Source organism: Mycetomoellerius zeteki, unplaced genomic scaffold, assembly GCF_001594055.1.
Source record: "Mycetomoellerius zeteki isolate Tzet28-1 unplaced genomic scaffold, Tzet1.0 scaffold223, whole genome shotgun sequence".
Taxonomy (NCBI): domain Eukaryota; kingdom Metazoa; phylum Arthropoda; class Insecta; order Hymenoptera; family Formicidae; genus Mycetomoellerius; species Mycetomoellerius zeteki.
In genome coordinates, this window is record NW_017257198.1 from 269,953 (window position 1) to 288,178 (window position 18,226).

The window sequence follows — 18,226 nt, forward strand, 5'->3', positions numbered from 1 at the left end:
ACGAATTGGAACAGTTTTCAGAAAATCTACTTCTTGTTTCAGAATTTTTCATATATGTTGCTAATGAAATATCGTTAGATTTCTTGAAGTTTTTGTAAGTATAATTTCTGATAAGTACCCCATGCATAGAAATCTAATGGCGTTAAGTCGGGCGAACGAGTTGCCCAATGTACTGCTCCTCCACGTCCAATCCATCGTTGTGGGAATTTTCTATCTAACCAGGTTCTAGCGACTCTGCTGTAATGAGCAGGGCATCCATCTAATTGAAACCACATTTCAGTACGTTGTTGTAATGGGATGTTTTCTAAATAGTCAGAAAATTCATTCTCCAAGAAATTTAGAAAACGGTCCCCATTTAATCTTGCAGGTAAAAAAAACATTTTTTTTCGATTTCTCTGAAACGGAGCAAAAACGAGCATATGTCTATAGGACTTTTTTTCTTAGTTTTTTACTCCTCTACACGCTCCCGAAGTTTTGCGATTTAATTTGGAAACACCCTGTATATAGATTTGCATTAAGAAGGACATTATAACGTTATCCTATCCAATATTGTTTAGTTCCAGCAACGTCATTGTTCAATTTACAATTAATGGAATACTATACATGGGTATGTATTGTTTGTTCGGAATGTGTAATTATATAAGGAAATAACAATTTCCAATTATATTATTAAAAACCCATAGAATAGAACGTAAAGGAATCCTAATGATTCAAATATATTATAAAAATCTAATCAGGAACTATGACATACTTATCTACTATATGGTTACAGAATCCATCACATTTAAGAATTTATGATATAAAAAGAATTACATAGAAAGTATAAAATATGATTTTAGAATTCTAATTATATGACTGACAAGAGTTTTAGAAATAAAATATAATTAAGTATGTTAGACAGGAACTTTATGAATCGACTATATATAATTATAAAATCACTTCCAGTATCCGATGATAGTTTACCCATTAGAACGTCTCTCCTTTCCTATATCCGCGAATATGTGGGTCTCCGAGGTACAAAAGCGATGTGTCACGAGGGTGGATGCGGTGCCTGTATCGTAAATGTAAGATCCCGAAATAAAGTAATAGCCGTGAATTCCTGTCTTGTACCGGTACTGATCTGCCAAGGGTACGTATGCAATAAAGAGAAACTAAACAATCAAACTTATTATTTCTAAAAAAATAAAAGGCGAAATGTGGACATTACGCATGCTCACAAAACTATCCTCTTCAACAAAAGAAATTAGTCATCGAAATGTTAAAATCTCTTTTTCTTACATTTATATTTATTTATTTCGTTTTCATATCAATTTTTTAATTTCTGAGTATACCAAGTATATATGTTAATATTAACTATTAATACGTATCGTATAATGTCACAGATGGAATATTTTCACGATTGAAAGTCTAGGTAACCACAAAAAAGGTTATCATTCGATTCAAGCTATGCTTGCTGATAAAAATGGCTCGCAATGTGGATATTGCTCTCCTGGCATGGTGATGAATATGTACAGGTACGAATTATTAAAATTGCTAATTAATTTTTAATGTTAATGAAAGATTGTTATATTTTAGACACATATTACATTTCCTTCTTTCATGATAAAATCCTCCTTTCTTTCGGAATTGTTCGGTGTTGAAATAAAGTACATACAAAAAAATACCCTTAAAACATACATTAATAAATGAACCCCTATAATTATAATTATTCAATAGTAAACGAACACATAGAAAATTAAAATCACGCATAAAATCGAAGAATACTGCTATGTACGGTTCAAGTAGGAATATCATTTAAATAGATATTATTGAAAGTTTGTATAGCTAAAACTTTGAGTTAACGCATTGTTGTACATATTTCGTAGTCTCATGCTTAAGAGCTCGCGTATATCTATGGAACAGATCGAAAATTCATTTGGTGGCAATATTTGTCGATGCACCGGATATCGTGCAATCTTGGATGCGTTCAAGGGATTTGCCACCGATGCAAAATTTAATCCTTATTTTCGAAATTACGTTTTCAGTTTCAGTTTTTCTCACAAGTACAATTTGATTTTGTTATTTAGAGAAATAAGGATTATTTTTACTCGTTATTATAATAACTTTTTTCATATTGTTTTCATCCTGTTGTAAATATAATGAAATATACTTCGTAGGAGTTACACAAGATTAAACCTTGCCGGAAATATGGAATGCCATGTGTACGTAGTTGCTACGATAAGCAACCTTCCGATGAAAAAAGAATGTTGAGCGTAAAGTTAAAAGACGGACACTTCTACAGAACTTTCTCAATCGAAAACCTATTTCTGATATTAAAAGCGAACCCACTCGGCACGTATACATTAAATGGGGGAAATACTGCGAATGGTAATTTTTCTGTATTAGATGAAATAGACTCTAAGTAATATATATATTTTTATATAAAAAGTCTCCTCGCTCTCATATTAATTGTATAAAAAATTGTGTCTCAGTAAAATGAGTTGGTTTTCTAATACGTTGTAGATTTCAATGATGAAATAGAAGGTGGTGAATAGAAGATGTTATGATCAAAAGGTTCAATAATGGATAACTTTTTATTTATGATGTATCAAAGATGCAAAATTTGTGCTCGCATGGTATTTTTAATACATAATAGCAAACGAACCATTCATTATTGGAGTTAATGCATTGTTATGTATATATAACATACTTTGTGTGGTGTTCTTTATATTATAAGCTACTATAATACATGTGAAAACCAACTTATTGCATTTATTATACATGTAGTAAATTGTGAGACACATTGTCGAACAAAATTTAAAATTTTTTTGCAACACGATTACGAATAGTCATTTCCGACGTATACTTGCGTGCTAAACACTAATGCGTTAATAAAAGTTGACTATCACGTTACAATTTCGAGAAAAATAGCGTCAAAGGGAATTTAATATTTTGTCCATTTAAAGCCATTTTTTCAAAACAGTGATGTGATATAGTCAATTATTGTCAACGGATTCGTGTTCAGCAAGCAAGAATACGTTGGAAATAACTATTCATTCGAGTTGCAAAAAAAGATCAAATTTTGTTGGACAGGTTGTTACATAAGGAGGAATACGACTATATTCAAATTGCTATATCTCGTAAACAAAAGATCATACCGAAATGAACCAAAATGAATTTCAAAGCTAAAAATTGATAATGCTATGTAGCATTAATGAAATTAAGCAAAAATATTAGTTGTCGGTATTACAACGTTTTAAAGCCTCTTAAAATCATCGTTCGATCAATTTTTCTCATGACGTGTTATCCAATTTTTGTCAATGAGTGTGTTCAGCAAGTAAAAATATATTAGAAATGACTATTCACACTTGTGTTACAAAATGGCTGTTGGGTAGTGTAATTAGTGTGGCATTTTTTATATGAAATATTCATAATAATTATTATTCTTTATTTACTTGGGTAGACATCAAAATTGATCTAAGCATCTGAATAATATTATTAAAGTACACATGCATTACAAAGCATTTTTGATACTGAATTTACAACATATTTATAAGTACGGATAAATACTTTTTCTCATAAAAATAATATTCTATTATAAAGAAACAAATTCTGTGATAAAATAAAAATATACATGATTTTGTCTTTTAATTAAAAAATCTATATATAGATTTCATTTTCGTTACTTATACTTTAATAACTATCCAGTAAACGAGAATGGATTGAAATGGATTCAGATTTTCAGAAATATAGATTCACGAATGTTAAAATGAATGCTTTTCAATCCTGAATGCATTTTTATTCATTTATAAGAATTGCATGGAGCATATCAGAGCATATCTCTATGGCTTTCAATCTAAAGATAATATCAGCTTTCTCTGTGCATTGTGAATACTGTTCAATTCAAAATTTTGAATAGGAAATGCAGTTTTTCAATCCAATGTATATTAAAATACAGTTTTGTTAATATTTCTCAGAAACTTTAATAACTTTTCATGACACCAATCAAGGTTTAGCATAATTATAAAAATACAAAAGCTTCAATAATTCCAATTATATTCTTCAATGTCACATTCGACATAATTATTATTACTCACGTTAAATTAAATATATAAGTAAGATATATATTTATATACGTATATAATTCTGTGGAAATTTAATTTTGCAGGAGTTTATCGTTCGAGTATAAAAGATATGTATATTGATATAAACTACATTCAAGAATTGCGTAACATTGAAAAAACCGATAGCACTTTAGTCCTAGGAGGAAGTATAACTCTTACCGTGGCTCTACAGACATTCCAAAAATATTCAAACGACATCGGATTTAAATATCTTAGTCAGTTGGCCCAGTATGTAGAAATGATTGCAAACGTTCCCGTGCGAAATATTGCCACCATAGCCGGGAATTTGATGCTGAAATGTCAGCACAAAGAGTTCCCATCCGATTTGTTTTTAATGTTAGAGACTGTCGGTGCTCAAGTACACGTCTTGGAAAGTCCCTCTCAAAAGAAAAATTTGTATCTGTGGGAATTGCTGAAGCTCGATATGCACCATAAAATTATTTATAGCATTGTGTTACCATCGATAGACGATAACATGTATATATGCAGATTTTACAAGATCATGTCTAGAGCCCAGAACGCTTACACTCACGTCAATGCTGGCTTCCTCTTCAAACTCAACAGCGACGGCGAGGTAACGGAATCTTTACGAGTTGTTTATGTTATTTTATCATTAATTACTCACTCATATTTTAATTTGCTTCAAATTTTATTTGTTGATATTTACAATATTTTTTAAAAAGGTATTAGAGTTGCCTAATATTATCTTTGGTGGCATCGGTAAGCATTTTCTGCACGCAAAAAGAACGGAGAAAGTTTTGGTGGGTAAATGTATCATCAAGCATCCACTTTCAACGGTGAAGGAAGGCTTGAATACGTTGCATAGCGAAATGTATCCTAATCATGAGCTGCCAGATTATTCACCGAAATTTCGCAAGATTCTCGCAGAAGGATTGCTTTATAGATTTATGTTAAGCATCAAACCTGAGAATATAAATTCTTTTTATCGTAGTGGCTGCTTTTTATTAGAACGAGGTCTCTCATCAGGTACATATAACCGTCAGATATCCAGAACGTTTATGAAAATATATATCCATTATAAATATTTATCGCGGTTCATGCAAATAATATACTTATAAGGCGGTAAGATATACATTATATATAGATTGCAAGCAATTAGAATGTACTGATGAATGAAGTTAATCGTTTCGATTCGGGATTTGAGATCTCTTCAGTATGGAAGTCAAGTACAACATGTAAAAGAGAACTCGGATCCAGAGTGAATACATAAGCTGTCAACATGGGGAGGACACAGTTAGCTTACAAATTGATTGTTTACAGCATCATTTGCCTGCATTTTATTTGCTTACAGATGGATTGCCTATAAGTACTATTTTCTACTTCAAAAACGCTAATTTTATTTGTGCACAAAAGTGCAGGTACGCAATTGAGTTTTAGGCAAATGAGATGTAGACGAACGTTGCGGTAGGCAATCAAATTGTAGGCAAATGGAGCTCTCTCTTAATATTGTTAGTAAGCACATTCCAATTATTTGCAAAATATATCTTATCTCTCTCATTATAAATCTACTATTATTATTATATTAATATAATTGATTAAACTGACAATTACGAAGGTTTATGTAGGTATTTTACTTACATTGCAGATATTTTGATTTACACTTAATGGAAAAAGACTTTCCTACTTTTATTTAAGATATTTTCTTAATTATATTGATGGTTTTGACATATTAAGAAAAAGATTTCTTTAAATTTAAAATCGACATTGGAAATAGTTTAACCAAATCGAGTCTTCAAATTAAGAAATGGAATTGATTACTTTCAAGATAAATTCTTGGGATCAAACTTCAATCGAAATAGTTTTCATATGAAATTAAATTGTTTCAATAAAATAAACGTAAATAGGATTTTTATGTCCAAATAAATTTTTCTCTCTCTGTGTGCATCAGAGGAATAGAAGAATATGGTCGTTTTAAATTGATTTATGTATTGAAAAACTCATTATGTATGAATAATTGTCCGAAATTGTGCATACAAGAAAAATATAATCATTTTAGGACAGCAAAACTACTTTACGAATAAGGATTTGTGGCCAGTAAATAAGCCTATGTCAAAATTAGAATCTCTTAATCAGACATCAGGCGAAGCCCAATATTGCGATGATCTGCTTCCATTTCCTAGAGAAGTATTTTGCGCTTTTGTCGTCACAACTGTCGGCAATGGTCAGATCCGTGAAATTGATGCGAGCAAGGCTCTTGAAAAGAAGGGTGTAGTGGCGTTTTTCAGAGCCCAAGACATACCAGGAAAGAATCTATGTATTTCGTCCGCCAGCAAGTTGATGTTCTTGCCAGAGGATGAGTTACTGTTCGCCGAAAAGGATGTTTTGTATGCTGGCCAACCGATCGGCGTAATTGTCGCGGATACCCATGATGTGGCGAATGAAGCTGCAAAATTGGTAGAAATTACATATAGCGAACGTGTGAAAAGTTCGGTGATAAGTATTGAGGATGCTCTTGATTCGGGTGACGAAACTAGAATTAGACAGAGCGTGAATATTCCAGCACAGAGGAAAGGTAGAAATTGATAAAAACGACATTTAATAACATTTTTCGTTTTAATTATAATCACCAGAAAAAATAGCAGTAAATGTATGTTTCAAGTGTTGCAAAAAAATGAAATCTGCATCATTTACAAACTTGTGAAATAGTATATGTAGGAGAGAATGGTCTAAATCGGACTATGTTTCAAATGAGACCTTTTTAATTTAAATGAACACGGTTAAGCAGATTTACGTACTATTTATAATGTAAAGTCCTTATAAGATACCGAATACGCGATAGCAGTTCTCTGTCATAACATTCATAGAATAGACGCAAATATGTATTTTTAGCTATCGTGTGAAAATTTTTTTAAAAAAGGAAATCCTTGTAAATTATCATTTAAAAGGTTAAAAATTTGAAAAGTAATTGTTTTAAGATAATTAAAGAGTGTAGAATTCGAAAATATCAAGCATTTTTTGATCATTTTTGCAGTTTATTGTAAAATTTGTTCCAAAGTTTGAAAAGACCCGTGTCCAAATCGGACAGTACAGTAAATAACTTATAGGCCTGGTTGTAGTACTGGTGATCGGCTGACCAGATCTGGTCCAAGGAATTAAATCAGTAAAATATCATGAGTCATCAGACTCAGATTAATTGAATTTTATTTATTTCAATTCTAATAATATAAACTGTTGTGTTAGTAATTTTTTTACTGAATAAAATTTTTATTTTTATGTGTCAAATTGCTCGTTTTAACTCAATATTAACAAAAATACATTAAAATATTTTAAAATTCTATCTAAAAGTCTATAAAAATAGGAGTGTTCGATTTGAATCAGGGGATAGTCCGATTTGGAACCACTCGTTCCAAAACGGACCGAAAAAAGCGTTTTTACATTTTCCATTATAGTTCCACACAGGTGAGAGATACGTCAAAATGATCTAAAGTAAAAATGAAGGGAATTAAATGATTTTTTCAAAGGCATCTTCGGTTTTACGATCGGACTTTATTTACGCCTTATAGAGAGCAAAAACTGCAAATAGGTCCGATTTAGGCCACTCTCTTCTACTGATACTAATTATTAAAAATGTCAATCATTCAATTTAGGGAAGTCATCTCCAACGACTTGATGTTGACATATATTATCAAGAGCAGTCTGATGAATGGCCTTCAGTCGTTAATCGTTAAAAATGCTTAATAATAAAAGATTGAAGCTTAAATACGAAGAATAAATATTTTTAGTATAGAATAAATATTTTGAACAGAGAATTTAGATAGGGAATTAATACTTTAGAAATAAAAAAATAATATACGTTGTGTGTGTGTGTGTGTGTGTGTGTGTGGTGAGTGATTAAGAATATAGGTTTTTATTATTTTATAGGAAACGATATTGAACATGTGCTAAAAGGCGTCTTTCAATGCAGTAGCCAATATCACTATACTCTAGAAGCTCAATCCTGTGTATGCGTTCCTGTGGAGGGTGGTATGGATGTCTATCCGTCATCACAATGGATGGATCTCATTCAAGTATCGATCGCGAATTGTCTTAATGTTCAGAATAATAGGTAACTCATTAATCTATTTAATCAAGCTCATCTATATATCGAAGTAATTATATCAGTCCAATTGTTATACTACAATTTACACTGTAACAGCATGTAAAATTATGTCAATTATAGTGGGATAATTTTGAGATCCATTATTAAAGGCGTACTCTCATAAGTCAAAGTTAAAAATAAAATTATTCTCGTTTATAGTAGTCAAACAACTTGTAAAATTAAAAAATTACAATTGCAGTTAAATTTATACGTAATAATTTACCAACAAATTATCAGAGAATAGCAAGTTATTTTTAAAATGTAATGAGTTACAATTACTAAGTTAAAAAAGTAATAATTTATCGTTATTAGATACTGATTTTTAAAAGTAACTCTTTATAATTACCGTTATTTAAAAAGTAACTATTCGTCACTTTTCCGTTATATTTTTAAAATTATTTCTAAAATAATTTCTAATATAAAATCAGTTTTAAAAAATGCAATTTTCCAACATTTTTTGTTTAAATGATAATAAGAGCAATATATAACAATGTTACTAATGATATTTTCAGTTTCTTCCTAAAAACATAATTTCGTAATTCTGAAGCACGTAAAATATGCGGCAAACTGAGATATTATCTGTCCGATATGTTGCGTAGAAGTGCAAAATAATTTCTGAAATAATGGTATTTCTTTCATCTGTCAAAAATCGCCACTGCAGCAATTGACAGCCAAGTATTTCAGAAAGTATTATATTTTATATTCCTACATGACATAGATATCACACAGATATCTCAGTTTGCCACATATTTTATAGGTTTCAGGATGAAATTATTATATCTTCAAAGAAAAGCTAAAGAAATAAAGCTTTATTTAGCAAGTAATTTATTATATCAATTATATGAAATTTCTCTCTCACATCGTTGCGAAAGAGCCAAACCTTAATATTTGAGTGAATACAATACGTATTGAATTCTACAATCTATACAAGCTATAATTAAATTTTCAATCTTGAAACTCCATCCGGCTGATATTTTTCGCAATAAATTTCTCACAGCACTTTATGTAAAACACTTATTGTAAAACAGAGCTAATTATTATCAATAATAATAAACACATGATGAAATCGGGAAATTAAAAAAAAAGTTACTTCAAGTAAAAAAATTGAAATTATATATTTAATATACAATGTGAACTAAGTTAGAAGTTATAATTTTTTAATATATATATATATATATAAAAAGAATAAAATTAAATAAGCAATAAGTAAATCAAAATAAGATTGTAAAATGCATTTTGTAAAATAATTAGAATCAATTGTGTGAATATAATTTTTCTAGCATTAATGTGCATGTCAGACGTCTTGGCGGTTCGTACGGATCAAAAATCTCACGCAATGCACAAATTTCATGTGCTTGCGCATTGGTATGTCATACACTGAACCGTCCAGCGCGATTCATCATGACAATGGAGAGTAATATGCAGTCAATAGGCAAGAGAAGTTCCGCGCGTCAAGAATATGAGATCGTTGTAAACAACAACGGAATTATACAGTATTTCAAATCAAATCAATGGAGTAACTGCGGTTCTAGTTTCAACGAACCACAAGCTGAATTAGTAGCTTTTTACATGCAAAAGTATTGAAATATAATATATAATATAAACAAAAATTTAAGAAATTTATAACAATAATATATAATATTAGGACACTTCTGTAATATTAAAATTTGTCCATTGCATTTTCTATGCACAATATTTTAAAATAGAGTGGCAAATTTTTAATCAGAGATAAGTAATTAAACTATTTTCATCTTATTTAAAACAAAATTTTGAAATACATTCAAAAAAGGAAAAATATAATACTAATATTAATAAAAAAAATTACTTCAATTAACTGTGATAAAATAAATTTCAATAAATAACTAGATCAAATTTGAAAACACTCTATCGTGATTAATCATTCATTTTTAATTCAATACACTCACAAATGATCTTTTATCGTTAGAAGCTGCTATTTAACCGATACTTGGAAGTTGAACGGATTTAACGTGAGGACCGATTTACCGTCAAACACATTTTGCCGAGGATCAGGATCTACAGAAGCAGTGGCAATAATGGAAAATATAATGGAACACATTGCAAATGTGACGAATATGGATCCAATTGAGGTCAGATTGACAAATATGAATGATGTGGATAAATCCGTATTAGAAACCATGATAAAAGATTTGTTAAATTTGACCAATTACAACTGGAACAAGAAATCCATTCATGATTTTAATTTGCACAATCGCTGGAAGAAAAAGGGAATTGCCATGGTACCGATAAAACACTTGATAACGTACGAAGAGCAATTCGAGGCGATTGTGTCGATCTGCGCTCGCGATGGTTCGGTATGCGTGACGCATAGCGGAATTGAGATCGATCAAGGTATAAATACGAAGGTATGAAAATGCAGTGATTTATTCGAGCAAGTTCTTTCATGCTTTTCATTATCAATAAATTAATGGAAATTTGTATTAACAAGTTTTATTCTTTTGAAATTAATTTTCCATTTTGGAAAATTAGAATCGAAAACTGTGACGTTTTAGATTTCTAGACTTTTATCGCTTATTATTCTGTATACATATTTTCTATATCGTTAATACAGATTAATTATCTTATAAATTTATTGAAATTGGAAAAGGTTCGATTTAGTATGTAAGATGATTTACATTTCTGCTGATATAAAATTAATTCTTGTACACCAGATTGCTCAAATAACGGCTCGTATACTGGATATTGATATCAAATCAATTTCCGTTAAACAAAGCAATAATTTAGCGGCACCAAATGTGTCGGCTACAGGGCACAGCATTACCACAGAATCCTGTGAATTCGTAAGAATTTAATCTGTCTCCATCACTGTGGAAGACGATATCATATATATATATATATATTTATTTAATGAAAAACTTGATGATATATCGAGTATTGCATTTATTTCAGGCAACGGTCGAAGCTTGCACACAGATTTTAAAAAAGCTCGACCCGATAAAACAAAAAATGAAAAATCCGACGTGGAAGGATCTCATTTTTAAAGCGTATGAAGAAAATGTTAATTTATACGCACGTTACACGTAAATGTCATTAAATCATATTTGACACTTCAGTGATATATAGATATCATACAATGTCATAAAGCACAAATTTTTGAAAATATTATACTTCCATTAGGAAGAAACATTTATCTTATCTTTCGCTTAAAACAAGTTATGCAGTATAAAAAATATAGTTTAAAGAAACGATTTGCATTTTTTATAATTAGTATTAAACGTATTAACCATGTGCTTTTGGAATGATTTCAAAATCGATTTAAACTTTGTATTTATAAAATAGGAAAAGATTTCTAGATGCTACATACATTATTAATTATTATACAATACATTCCATTTATTTTGGCAGGTTGATGACTGGGCCAACGGAAGATAAGATAAAGTCTTACGCCGTTTACGGTGTTACTGCTGCCGAAGTCGAGATCGATTTGTTGACCGGCCAGCATATTATTAGAAGAGTTGATATAATGATCGATGCTGGTCTAAGTGTAAATCCGGAAATTGACATTGGTCAAATAGAGGGAGCTTTCGTGATGGGAATAGGATACTGGACTTCTGAGGATCTGGTGTATCATCCTTATACAGGAGAATTAATTAATAACAGAACGTGGGTATGTTGTCTTTATCAAATTTTGTTACACCTAATATCGCTAAAACTATTTCGATTCATCGAGACTGCGTTCCGTTCCACGCATAATGCGCATAATAGGTATATCATTTTATCCTTGTTTAACACTCTGCGAACAAAAAGAATAAAATGGTACTTCATGCTCATTATGTGTGCAACGGATCGCAACGCGAGATTGTCCTAAAAAAATACATAATTAAATTATCTAAATTATTTGATTATTTTCATAGAATTACAAACCACCAGGAGCGAAAGATATTCCCGAAGATTTTCGCGTACACTTATATAAAAACTCAGACAACAAAGTCGGTATCTACGGTTCAAAAGGTAAAATCAAAACCGTTTTATTCAAACCACTTTTTACTATAAAATATAAAATCTCGAATATTTTTTACACGTTTGCATAAAATTTAAGAATTCCTGAAAATTCGTTTAGAAAAATTTTCACACTCACAAAGATTTAATCGATTTAAGCGCTTCAATAATTCATTTAATTTAAATAAGATGAATAAAATAAGAAAAATTAAAAAATAAAAGAATAACTTTGTTTAGGGTATCCGAATTAGAAATATTAAAAGATGGATTTCTGATTAACCCTGAAAATATGTTTGCAGCAATCGATGAAGCATCGCTTTGTATGAGTTACGTAATTCCAATAGCATTTCGCTACGCATTGAATTCCGCTAGAGTAGAGGCAGGGAAGAAGGAAGAGTGGTATCAATTAGGTAAGTTTTATTCAGAAATATAATATTATATATTCATCTCTATGACAATTTAATATACAAATCCAATAGGCTAATTTTATGATTTGTATTAATTTTTACAGTTTTTGCAACAATTACTAATTGTTCAATCACCATTGAACTTTATTGTCGTGCTTATAAATATTTTTCTTTTTTAATTTTTTTAATCCTTTAATAATCTGATTTTTTATCTCCTTTTTTTCTCTTTAAAACGAAATGAATGAGACAACAATTTAAAGAAAAGTGTTGTCGAATTTTATGATCTCATATCCTTTTAATCGGTTTTTCTAAAACTATTACATTAATAATACCATATTCATATAAATCATGATTAACGGTAGATATATATTACCCAAAGTCGGACACACATAGAACAAATATTTAAATTTTATAATAAAATAACTAAAAATATATTAGTCTACGCGCGTAATTAAATATGTGATTCATAGTTTCCTCTATAATTCTTTCTTATATACTCTCACGCAGAAGACGGGCCACTAATTTTTAACATAAATTTTTAATATTTTCAAGTAGCGATATTTCATTGAAAAATCATCATAGCGAGATAAATCAAAGTTCAAATTAATGCTTGAACATTCCTCTTGACAACCATGAAGAACAAATTTGAATTATACAAAGTGTATTACAAAATGGCGGACATTGAAAATGAATATTGAAAACTAAGAAAAAATTTTCTTATTCAAACTATAGCGTTGCTCAGGCAAGATTTGAAATTCAAACTTTAATTTCCTTTTTGTAAAATTTTCTATAATAATTTGTTTCTGAGTTGTTAAAAAGCCCTCTAAATAATTTAATTAAAGAAATTAGGGATTTGCTCACAAAATGGAAAAAGAGTAAGTTTATATCAGAACAAACATACAAGAAAATTTATCGCAGTGATGAAAATTTGCCCGGAGCTTACGGCCTCGCTAAAGTTCACAAACCAGGAGTTCCATTCAGAATCATAATATCATCGTTAGTCTTTTGTACACTAGTAACGTTCTTACATGACATAATTTCAAAAAAATGTGAATAAACCTTTCAGCAATGTAGAGAATTTCCAACTTATAAGAAAATTGAAAGGCATACACGTGAGAAATGATTTTACTTTAATTTCTTTGGATGTGATCTCTTTGTTTACGAACATCCCGATTGACCTAGCTGTAGATAGTGTAGCCAATGCAGATGGAAGTACTTTAAGAATAAAATAAATATCCCAACAGATAAATTTTTACAAGTATAGTGACATTAGTATTAAATTTGATATTTTAATGGGGAATATTATAAACAGAAATTTGATACTTCTATGGAATTCCTACTTTCTCCGATCATTGCAGATCTGATTTTACAAAACTTAGAAACTTGGCTCTCAAGACTATTGGATTACAATTACTATTTTATCTGAGATACATAAATGACATAGTATTGGCAGCATCTTCTAACTTAATAGATGACATATTAAAAACTTTTAACTCGTTTCATAATAGATTTCAATAAAAGATGGAGGTGAAAGAATAAACTTTTTAGACGTGACAATTAAAGGCAACAACAACTTAGAATTTAACTGGTATCATAAACCCACGTTCTCAGAACGAGATACCTCAATTATTTATCTTCACACCCCATTTCTCAGAAAGAAGGTACAGCGATACGAATGATTGACAGAGTTATATTACTCTCAAATTTTAAATTCCATGACAAGAATGTTAGGCTTGTAATTCATACTCTTTTAAGAAACGACTATCCTGCAGATTTTATTTTTAATACCATTAACACTAGACTAAAATTTTTGTTTCTCAAACTTGCTTAGAACAGGAAAATATTAATAACCCTAGTAGCACAATTCATCGACGTAACATTGGCCCAACATATCCCCGATGTATGTCAATGTTTAACCAATGTTTCGCCAATGAATTGTGCTGCTCGAGAATAGTGTGAAGGAGGATAACGAGCGAGTACCATGGTTTGTAATACTGTATTCTTCATCAACCGAGATTAAATTCAAAATGTTTGTAAGAAAAAAAATTTGAAACTATCCTATTACAATAATAACAAACTCAATAAATTCATTAGAGTACATAAAGATAAGCTCCCAAAAAAATGCAAATAAAAATGTAGTTTATAAGATTTACTGTAGGGATTGCGATGCATCCTACGTAGGGCAGAAGAGCAGGAAAGTTAGCACTAGAATATCCGAATATCGAAATCACTAACTGGAATACACAAAACCGGTAATCACGGACCATAGATTGAATTTCAACCATGAATTTAATTGGGAGAATATTAAGATACTTGACGCAGAAGTTTCTTTAAACAAACGATTGATTTCCGAAAAAGTGCACATACATATACAAAAAAATGGACTCAATCTGCTTTCTGATATAGAAGGACTACATCACGCTTATACTTCGATGATAAATAATTTCAAAAAATAGAACACCAACATGTCCGTTCGCAATTATTGTATACGCCTAAGATTTGTAACTTTCTGTTTTTGTATGTCGTTTATTTATGCTTGATATTCGTCTCGATTCTCGACCTTTATAAAATTTAAAATTAACGTCCGACACTCCGGACCAAGAATATCGTAATTAGTTCCGATACAATGACGAAACCTTATATTTATTGAATTCAAGAGTATCCAAAGCTTCGTAACATGCTTGGAGTCCGTTAAGGTGAGTTAACTCATCAATTACAGTAGAAATTCAATTCTCATAATTGATTTTGTATTAGCTTCAGACTCTGCACAGTTATCAAGGGAAATGTTCAAGCTTTAATTTGAGCTTTGGTTCATCTCGCTATAATGATTTTCCATTGAGATATCGCTACTCAAAGATATTAAAAATTTGTGTTTAAAATTACGTATATTCATATTTTCTTATAGAAAACTATCATAATAAAATAATGTTTTGATATACATATATTAATATACATATAATTGATAATGTTTGCAGATGGACCGTGTACCACCGAACGTATACTTCTAACTAGTTTAACCAGCAAAGATAAAATGTTGGTTTTTTAAGAGTGAAAGTGAAAAATGTTCTCAAACAATCCGGTGTATAAAATAAATTATTTGTATTCTGTTAGATGCCATTTAATTGCTATATAAATAGAATAACTTAAAAATTTTGTAAACTGAAAGACATATTTTTCGCATTCATGTTCTGTTGATGCGAAACTTTCATGATAATGATTGGATTATGATAATTCAACTAATTAATAGGCCTTTAAAATTGCTAAGACACATTTTCTCATTTATGCTAATTTTTCTCCATTAAACTTCTTTAACTTCATTAAATACTGAGCTGGGCTTTTAGTGATAATAAGAAGAAAGATAATATAAATATATTAAAAGTTAAGATAAGTGAGAAAAAGGTTTTAAAAATTTAGTTCGTTTTTTATATATAAGTTTGAAGGCTTCTTGATAGACAATGTTATAACAAAGAGAGTGATAAGTAATTCCAATTCTTAAGCAATTTTGTATTATTATACTTTATTGGTATATTACGAGAAAATATTAGGGGTTACATACTTTATATCGCCTTAAAATTATAAATAACGATATGCTCATTTCTTTTAAGTTAATAATTTCAATATTTGTTTTTATAAAGATTATAAATATTTTGTCATTAAAGATATAAAAGATATGAAAATAATTATGTTAATCTTTACTTTTTCGAATTGATGAAAAATGGTATGAAATTATTGTGTTATTTATGTGTGGTCTATTTTCTCGTACGTAAAATTTATCAACTGCACAGTACTATAAAAAATTTTTTAAATTAAAAAATTAAATCTGTAAAAAAATTAAATACTGTATAAAAATTAAACAATTAAATCTTATATTTTTCTCGTGTGAATGTACAAAATTAATAATTATTACAGATGTGTATAAGCAGATATCTCAAAGACGTCCATTTTGTATGTGTGTGTTTGCAATATTTACATTAAAAATATATGTGAGAAAAAGTAAAATATGGAACAAATGAAATTTATAGCAATATATATAATAATGGACTAATATGCAAAATTAAATAACATATGAATTGTTGCCACCAAATAGAAGAATAATATATTCTTTTCGGTGCTAAACATGCTATTCTTGTGCTGTTTTATTTGGTTAAAATATTCTCATCTATTATTTATCTCGTTATTTACGTCAAGTTTTATGTAGGAGAAAATACGTTAAACTTACAGCTATAGATACATAAGAATAAAACATTAATTGATTTGTAAATACTAATTTATAAATTTACGTAATACTATGAAATATTAAAATTTATTAAATTTCTTTGCTTCACTCTAAAATCCTATTGGAATTGTTTTTTGGCGTTGCAACAAAGTTGCATTGAAGAATATATATTCTTAAGAAAAGTTAATATATTAATAAATGAATTTCTTTGCTGTTACAATAATTATTGATCATTCAATAATAAACAAATAAATTGTAAAATCATGTGCAGTATCTACACAACATACATAGCTACTGAAAATATTTCTAAATTAAGTACATTATGTATTTGTACTCAAAAGCAAGAGATGTGAAAAGCAACATGAATGCATTTATCGTCCATCAGCGGAAAGAGTTTTTCATTAGTGAAAAAAAAAGAAAAATTATATAATCATGGAATATATAAATATTACAAAAAATACATATTGACGGTAAACACAACCATTTTAACTATACACTAATGTCACATAATAGCTACATCTAAAATATTCGCACGAAATTATTAATGTCATTAATGTCACATGAATGAAAATTAATCACATATTTTTTCTAACATCAAGTTATTGCGTATAATTAAATTAGCGATCGCTGATGAACCAAAAGTCAAAGATATAAGGAACGATCAAATAGTATAAAAATGTGATGATAAATGTTCTTCGGTTTTAGGCGAGAATAATTTGAAAACAGGCGGATTAAACAAAGCCTCATATTTGTTTTCAAGAGGCAATTACAATGTGAATGTCATGCAAACAGAAGTCAGACAATCATAATTTGCTATCTTTTTCTGTGAAAGGGTCAAATATTGTATGTTTGCAGATAAACAGTGTACTGTGACACAGAACGTATATTTTTAACCAGCACAGATGCATGACATGGTGATTTGATAGCACAAATGAAAACCGCTTAATAATAAACCAATATTTGAAATAAATTCTATAACTGAGTTGTCATTTTAATTGCTGTATACCTGAAATAAATTCAAAAATTTTATATATATAAGAATACATATACACAGTATAAGGAGGGTGTTTTATAATATGTGGACATACATTCAGAAATAAATTCAAGGCACAATAGATCCATACAGACATCTGTCCTACTTGACATTGTTTACCAGTTACAAACGTTTTCGTACATCATTGCGAACTAAACTGGGGTCCGATATGTCCAAAGAAAGTATTTACTGGTAGTCAGTAAGAAGACGCGTGAACGTGAAGACGTGTGATGACTTTACGCTGGCTAAAATTGTAACGAGAATTAGTGAAACACATACGGAAACTTTATAATTCGGAAATAAGGTTAAATAATACATATGTCTGCATGAAAATTTTGAATTATTTATACGTCCTGAATTCATTTATGATGTTATGCTCATCCAGGACAT

The 18,226-nt window shown here is 29.6% G+C and overlaps 1 protein-coding gene across 1 annotated transcript; it reads left to right on the forward strand.

Moving 5' to 3' along the window:
- The first annotated feature begins 588 nt into the window (after window positions 1-588).
- LOC108723123 (xanthine dehydrogenase 1-like) lies at window positions 589-15,633 on the forward strand. Its single transcript, XM_018448621.1, has 17 exons — window positions 589-607; window positions 946-1,129; window positions 1,383-1,514; window positions 1,866-2,016; window positions 2,157-2,367; window positions 4,148-4,677; window positions 4,787-5,090; window positions 6,121-6,636; window positions 7,986-8,169; window positions 9,483-9,779; window positions 10,148-10,586; window positions 10,893-11,021; window positions 11,131-11,261; window positions 11,587-11,848; window positions 12,096-12,192; window positions 12,480-12,590; window positions 15,563-15,633. Exons 1-17 carry the CDS (start codon window positions 604-606, stop codon window positions 15,631-15,633), a joined length of 3,753 nt encoding a protein of 1,250 aa, XP_018304123.1. The 5' UTR covers window positions 589-603.
- Window positions 15,634-18,226: the final 2,593 nt, after the last annotated feature.

Coding starts and splice junctions, on each gene's coding strand:
- LOC108723123 (XM_018448621.1), top strand. Junction 11,022..11,130: donor CCACAGAATCCTGTGAATTC/GTAAGAATTTAA, acceptor CATTTATTTCAG/GCAACGGTCGAAGCTTGCAC. Junction 11,849..12,095: donor TAATTAATAACAGAACGTGG/GTATGTTGTCTT, acceptor TTATTTTCATAG/AATTACAAACCACCAGGAGC.